The following is an 8,028-nucleotide window of genomic DNA, read 5'->3' on the forward strand; positions in this document are numbered from 1 at the left end:
TTTTTATTACAAATACAATGTAGTTCAGAGTTAAGTGTATAGAGTTTTTAAAACTATCCTTCGTGGTAATTTTTGATTGCTTTGGTGCCAAAATATTTACAAGACCTTGTCACACCTTTTGTACCAGCTCTTAGCCTGAGACCATCACACTAGTTTATTCTAAGACCCCCGAAGCACGAGTAGCCTACGGTGAGAAAGCTTTCTCTGCCATAGCACATTCTCTTTGGAATAATCTACCATCAAATTTAAGAAATATGTCATCATTACATACATTCAAATCCAAACTGAAGCTTTTTTTCATTATCTATCAGTTTTGGCACTAGGACACTCATCCAAATTCTCTAATATGTTCTATTTTTCTTGCACGTCTTGGAATGGAATATTTCTAGATAGACGGAACTATGTTAATGCATAATATTATTGTTGTTGTTGATAATGTCGCTTTTGTTGTTGTTAGTAGTATTCATGCATATTTTTATCACTGTTTTAGGCTCAGACGATACCTGGCTGTAAGGTCCATCTTGGAGATCGTCCTATTCAGATCACCTTAAAGAGAGCAATGGCATCGTTATCACCGTGGCAGAAACTCAGATTAGCATGGTATCTCATCACCAGTAAAGAACCAATCACGTAAGAACTTGATGGCCCGAATTCACAAAGGTGGTTTGTAAAACCATCGGTCCAACCCATGGGTTATGCAGATTTAATAAATTACGCTTATTGACAACGTATATTAAAAAATGTCAAATGGTGATGCACGCTTTTGTCATAGTGCGCCAAATTGATGCATGTTGCAATGGTTAATGACAAGGATGTATATGAGATGGAGTAGTTTTGTACAAGGTGAAATGTGTTTTTTAATAGTTGGTAATACGACATTTGCCCCAGAGACATTTGCTCAGGTCTTAATTTCTCAGAGGGCATAGGGTTAGAGTTAGGATTGTAAAAGAGTTTTTGTTTCAGAACAATGTAAAGATAAGGATTTAAGTTTATTTAGTTTTGGAGGTTAGGTTTTATGTTTGGCTTAGCGTGCGGATTTTTCATCAGAGCAGTTGTCGCCTGAGCAAATGTCGCAACCGTTTTAGTTACATGTAGTTGTTGATATTATCTTCTCACAGTGTCATTCCTCTACCAGCTTCACTCACACTTGTACAATTAAAATGAAAAACTGTCATGAATTTCTTTCCTTTGATCATTATACCAGTGAAAATTACTGTAATTACTACTATAACTATTTTTCTAAATGTACAATTATGATGCTGTATTTAACCAAATTAAATGGTTTGTGTATTTCATTATGTAATGAATTTGTTCTTTAAATTAATCATGTCACATTCCCTCTTGACACGCACACTCACACACTTATTCCCTGTTGCATGAACCCATGAATAACTGGCTATTGTAAATTCTGCAACATTAGATTCCAACCGACTGCCCCAGTGGTGTCATATGAAACTCATTACATTGCTTTCACACCGTACTGTCCCAATTGTGTAATACGAAACTATTGATATACCGTCACAACAGGAAAGAGGAGGTGGAAAAGTTCAAGCAGAAGGACCTACTGGAGGAAATGCTCGGGGAGATGACTGGGGATTTCCCTGCCCTGAGTAGAGTGTTTGTCACAGAGAGAGATACCTATCTATCCCAGTCACTTAAGGCTTGCTCTCAGCCTCAACCTCCTAGTGATGATGGTAAGCAATGTCAGAAAATACATGAGAGCGAGGGGCAATTTCGCCCTCATGACAGCCCAGATTGCCTCTTTAATTCCCCCAAAATTCATGCTCTGGGCCAACCATTCTCTCTACATGTAGAGTCTCCCCAAGATCTGTCACAAACAGTATTCAAGATTATAGGAAATGAATATTCTAACCATGGCAGAATATTGATATTCGGTTTTGCAGCATAATTGCTTGTTACCCCTGAAAAACAAACCTTGTAAAGAAAGAAAGAGCCCCAAATTTCTGCAATCGTGGAAAAATTGTGAGGAAAAAAATGCCTTTAAAAAATGAAAATTATTTCCTTTCGTGATGGTTAGAGGAAATATCAACCAAGAGTGGATTTCAAATCTTCATTCCTACTTAACTGCAACATATTTTGGTCAGAGAAAATATAAATTTTGGCCATAGAAAAAAAAGAAAAAAAAAAGAACCTCTTCTCAGCCTTGTAGAAAACATTTTCATTTTATGTGACTGTTTATCACTAGTTGTGCAGTGAGACATGTAGTACAAGAGCATATGACTACAGTACAAGTGTTCTTGTTTCTAGATTTCTTCCAAACTCCTGAAATAATTCCTTGAGCATATGAATTAAAGGATTTCTAATATGTCTAAGCTTAAAATGTAGTAGCTTTCGATGTATACACTGATATGAAATGATTCTTTCCACATTTGATTAATCGCTTTTGCAACAAATATTCTTAATAAATACATTCTTATATAGCATATTAGACAATAAAAACTGATGTGTAATCTCATTGTGGTACAGTCCAAAGATCTATTAATTCATATGCATATTTCTGTTTTCTATTTTAGGGTTTGTGTATCCTGCCCCTATAGTCGTTGGTGTTGTTGGCATGGGCCATGTCAAAGGAATCGTTGATATGTGGGACAAACCTGTAACAAAGGAGCAGCTCTTAGAAATCACAAGGTAAAATACGACATGCACTTCAGTGTTATCATAATTCACATGTACCATATTTGTCGTGTTTGTCTAATGTTTCTTCATGACATAGTACAAAATTAAATTGGGGCTAATGTGTTTGTGTATTGAGTTTTTTAATTGTGTAAATTCAATCAGATATGATTACTTATACCTGGGAACCAAGGAAGTTTTAAAATGCCATTCCACTTGACAAGATTTTCCTCATTTCATGTCAAATTAGTAATCAGTCTAATGTTGAGACAGCAACATAAAATTAGATATCTTACCCACTCAAATTAACAAATATATATATATTGTCATGGAAACATATAATGGGAGTAGAGATCAAAGGTCACTGAGGTCATACATCTTGAAATATAAAATATAAAAAGACTAGTCGGATAAAATCCTTTCATGAAACGCTCCCCAGATCTGGCTATGGCGAAGGCAAAAAAATATCAACTGGGTGCAGTCAAGAATCCAACATTCCATTGGGTTTGATCCTCTTTATAAATAAAAAATCTCAAAATTCATTTTGGCTGGTGTATTGGGAGGTTTTGAAACACACCGACTGGTCCAAATACAAAACAGCTATAATATAACAGGAAAGTGGTATGCATAAATGTCAAATGCCAAAAATCATATGGGTTTGCGTATATATCCCAAAGAGATGCAATCTGTTTTCAATATGTTTAGGAATTAATCTTTTTCTCTCTCTCTCTGCATCATTTTTTCCATGACAGTATTCCAAGTCCATCTCTGGCTGGGCGTCTATTGAAATGGAGCTTCCGGATATCAATGGTCACTCTCCTGGCCTGGGGATGCTACCGGTTTACCAAGTGGACAAATTTATCACTATGGTAACGCAGCCTTGACCTCGCCCTTCTTCCTCATCAAATCCAGCTTCATCCTGAAATGCAATAATTGTGGTTATCAGATTTAACCCTTTCTTCAGGGGAAACAAATAATGATGTTATGATTATTTCATTCAAATTTGGGACAATGATTATTTTAATCCATTTTTTGTGAGTTTTAACTATAGTTTTATGAGATTTTAATTAGAATTAAAACCCGAGTTTGAACTCAAGTTTTATTACCTGAGTGGAGGTAGGATGACCATTTCTTTTTAATATGCAGTCAAACCTTCTTTAGTGACCACCTGCATTGAAACATCACCCATCTATGAAGACCAAAAATTTGGTTTCCGTTAAAAAAAGAGTATTCCCCATTGAAACGTATTAATAAATTTTGGCCATAAAGAGCACCTTGATAGGTGGTCTTTAGAGACAGGTTTCACTGTACTTGCAATATTACTGCACATGGTCGACAGGGTCCTGTTCATAACACGTTGCTCTCGTTATAATCCCCAATAAAGCTGCCGTATTGTTATGATGTGAAGTGGGCCTATTTTAACATGTCTGTATGGACATATTAGCCCAGGGGGTGTTTCACCAATTCTAAGCCTGACTGTAAGTCACATGTTAATTCCCATACGGGTGTGGTATATACATTGTAATGCATTACAGCATTTAAATGAGTGTTTGGTACTATAGAATAGCCTTATTTAAAAAACAGACATTCTTGCGATTTTACTCTAATGAGTACATTTCGAAAAGCTTTATTATGTCTGTTATTATGGCTATTTAGCATTGCAGCATTTTTTAGATAAGCACCTCCCTAGCAATTTAAGTTAGGTATGATTTAGATAATCACGTAAAGACTGAATATGAGGTCATTTTTTACCTTGAGCCCATTTTGAAATGTTCCCATAAATATGTTTATGATACAGAGTCAGCATGAATTCCATGTATCATTTTTGGAGAGGGAAATAGATGTACACGAAGAAGGAATATAAAAGTACAGTAATAAATACGTAAAATGATTGAAGAGACTTCGTTCTTATATTTATGAAGTGAATTCAGGTTCTTACCACATCTACTTGATGTTTTCGTTTATATTTATCAGCTATTCTTACCACATCTACTTGATGTTTTCGGTTATATTTATCAGCTATTAATCTTATATTATGATGATTTCTTCCAATTGATTTTTCTCTTTAATTATTGTTTGTCTGAAATATATATCTGTATGGTAATTAACCACTAACCATGTTATGGCTGTGATGTTCCTCCTTTTTGTGAATATGATTTATATATGACTATTACTTTTGATATTTACTCAATTTATCTTTCTTTCGAACCTCCAAATTATCGTTAAGAATGTACATGTAGGTATGTGTCCTTTCAAATCGTGCAATTTGTTTTATTTACTTCTTCCTGAATGTACCCCTTATTTAATTTTAATTTTTTATTCACTCCTATACATAAGTTTGATATGTATCCCCCTAAGCTTCTTTCCTTTTCAAATGAATTGAAATTATTCCTTCTCTGATTGATGAGCATTATTTTAAACCTAAGGATGGAGGAGGGGGAGGCATGTTTGTGCACCTAAAAATTGAACTTAAGATTAAACAGGAATTTCTCTTTATTCTTAGGAGTAAGTGTGCCAAAAATATATTAAAAATTCAAGACTAATATATGATTTTCCGGGAAAATTCTTGTTGAGTCATTTTCACAATGAACAAATAATTGGTGCCCCCATGTCTGCACACCCATTCACTTTACACGCGATTCAGGGATTTTGATGTTGATGAGAAAGGCTGCCTTTTGAGGTCGTTAAATGAAATGCTAGAAATTCAATATTTTTCCACCATTTTGAGTAAGATTTTGTAATGAATATCTGTCAATGTATTGAAGATGTAAAGTTTGTGGTCATTGCATGTCTTCTTTCACTGGAATCGTGCAGATACACGTATGCGCAGACAAGGGGCACTGTGGAGACTTGGTGCACCTTACCGTACTTGAGTGTTTCATGAACATTTTCGTAAGTGGTATTTCACTCGCAGATGTTTTAAGCTATTATAAATCCTTGCATCTTGTTGGCATAGATCAAATTAAGGAGTGAAAATCACTGACAAAGCTATCCAGGAAAGTCTCCCCTGGTGTTATGGTGAATAGATATTTGTAATTTTAAGTACAATATGCCTCAACAAAAGTTATGTCCACAGCTTTGCTGCATGCTGGGATTCACTGTAGCTTTCCTGAATCTCTTGAATCACTGATTTCATGATATACTCCCCTGGTTTGGTGTCTTGATAAGTAAATATCTTGAAGAGTGCATGGACGATGTATTGTTTTAGGTATAATGTGCCTCAACAAAAGTTGTGTGTAATGACACCGTTGATATCAAACATGAAATGGGCCCCTGATTTAGTATCTTAGAACAAGAGTGCATAGTTGTGATATTGTTTTAGGCAGCAAAAGTTGTGTTCACTGCCTAGCTTCGCTTAATGCTGTCTTTCACCAGGCTTTCCTGAATCTTCTAATAGTTATTCTAAATGGATACTTGAGGATGAGAATGGAAAAGAAGCCAAGTAGGATAACTGCTGAAAACTATGACTATACATGGGTCGGATTTTGTTCAGGTACTTTTGAAGGATATGGTGCAAGAGTTTGATATCAGCTGGTGATTGGTTCAAAGCTCAGTTGCTGCTGTTGTAGTGTAGTGTACAGTCATTTTGTAATTAAGAGTTCTGCCTAATTCCACCGTGAGATAAAAAATGTAGAAGGATCATGCCTATTCGTGGTGCACCCACCTTGAAGTCATTGCTTGCCATCTTGGATATAGCTATTGGGAACATTCAAGTTTAGAGTGTGATGTGCCAATCCTGGTACACCAAAATATTAAAGCCTATTGGAACAGGGCTGTTTCACAAAGCTATTTGTAAGTGTGCAACAGTTGATTTGATCTGTGCCAATAAAATTTTCAGTCAATTTGTTTAGATCAGCTAAATTTGAAATATGATCAAATAAGTTTAATGCTGAAAATTTCATCAAAGTAGGATGTTAAACAAGAATGTTATGACATTTTGAAGAAACGCTTAATTTCACAAAAGAGTTATATATGCTCATCCTTGTTTGTGTGCAAATTAGGGATTGATGTCACCCACTTTCTATTTCTCTTAGATTTTATTAAAGGAAATATTTAGATTTTCTCCTAATAAATATAGTTTTAAACTGATTTCTTCCTCGATATGTGGAATTGCCATTGTTGTAATCTACCTGGACTCAATGAAACATTTCGTTGTCAAATCTACAATTAAAGATTGTATAATTCAAACAATAAAATACAAAAGAAAAGTGGAAAAGTGACATTTACTCTCTCATTTGCATACATGTATAACCTGTGTTACTTAAAAATGTTTTTTATTTTACATCCCATTTGGTGAAATTTGTTGTTATTCTTTGATTTGTTTTTTAATTTTCACTTAAAGCACCTTTTTTTTTTTGGGGGGGGCGGACTTGGCCTTTATAAAGCTCCTATCTACCTAAATATTTGTGGCAAGCTTTGGTCCATTTCTGTGAACCTCGAAAGAGCCCTCCGATTGACTAATGTATCCTGTTTGATTCTAATCATTGAACTTGCCCCAAAACATTTTGGGATTGGATGAAGCCCTCATTATTTACTTTGAAATCCACTTTTTGTCGAAGAGGGTGAAAAGAGTCCATTGACGCATAAAAGTTATTATAACATAACAAGGGTGTGGATAGTACTTGATGAACAACTAGTGTTATTTGTGACATTGTAGTTCAATGTTACTTCAGGTTATGTAAAAGTTGTCTGTTGGGAACCTGTATGTTTTGAATTGTGCATACTAAACTTCTGACACCTTAAAATTATAGACACATAAATCAATTTAAGTGTAGATACAAAGAAAATAAATAATATTTATATAATTAAATCCAGATAATGAATACAGATGCTGGGTTCCATTCTTTGACATTTCAGACAAGATGTATGGGAGACTCATTTTTTAATGAAATAATAAGTTTGATTTGAATTCAAATGTTGCCTTTACATCCTGATCCTGTTCTCAGTATGAAATTTGAATGAAATAAATCTTTATTCAGCCATGAATGTATTATAATTGAGTATTAATTTGTTGTCGTTGATACCCTTACTTCATAGGCCTACTCTCTGCCTTTCTCTCTGTTTGGCCTCCTCTCTTCCCTTCTAATTCTATCCAAGATCAAATGCTGTTTCTGATATGTTCCACTTTTTTTTCTTGTCTTTTGTTTCACCTGTAATACTTCTTTTTCCAGCAAATTTTACTGTGGGTGAAAGAAAAAGAGTCAAAACTATAAAGCCATTAAAGACAGATGGTTGAAGTGTATAACAGAGACAATTCGATATATTTAGCAAAGAGGCCATCGTCTTGACGGTTGGGTTATTCTAGCATTGATAGAAGAAAGCCCATATTGCAAAATATCAATATGAATTGAATGGAATAACATTAAATAAAATACCATATTTATTTCAACTAAA

General features: G+C 34.7%; 1 protein-coding gene across 1 annotated transcript in view; it reads left to right on the forward strand.

The window, feature by feature from the left end:
- Positions 1–5,691, forward strand: part of LOC121411392 (traB domain-containing protein-like) — a 31,419-nt gene extending 25,728 nt beyond the window's left edge. Inside the window, exons 5-8 of the mRNA XM_041604095.1 lie at positions 491–630; positions 1,528–1,694; positions 2,535–2,649; positions 3,387–5,691. Of these exons, the coding sequence (XP_041460029.1) occupies positions 491–630; positions 1,528–1,694; positions 2,535–2,649; positions 3,387–3,507 (543 nt within the window). The 3' untranslated portion in view covers positions 3,508–5,691. The remainder of the gene's footprint in view (positions 1–490; positions 631–1,527; positions 1,695–2,534; positions 2,650–3,386) is intronic.
- The last annotated feature ends 2,337 nt before the right edge of the window (positions 5,692–8,028 follow it).

Source organism: Lytechinus variegatus, chromosome 3 (assembly GCF_018143015.1).
Source record: "Lytechinus variegatus isolate NC3 chromosome 3, Lvar_3.0, whole genome shotgun sequence".
NCBI classification, from domain to species: Eukaryota; Metazoa; Echinodermata; class Echinoidea; order Temnopleuroida; family Toxopneustidae; genus Lytechinus; species Lytechinus variegatus.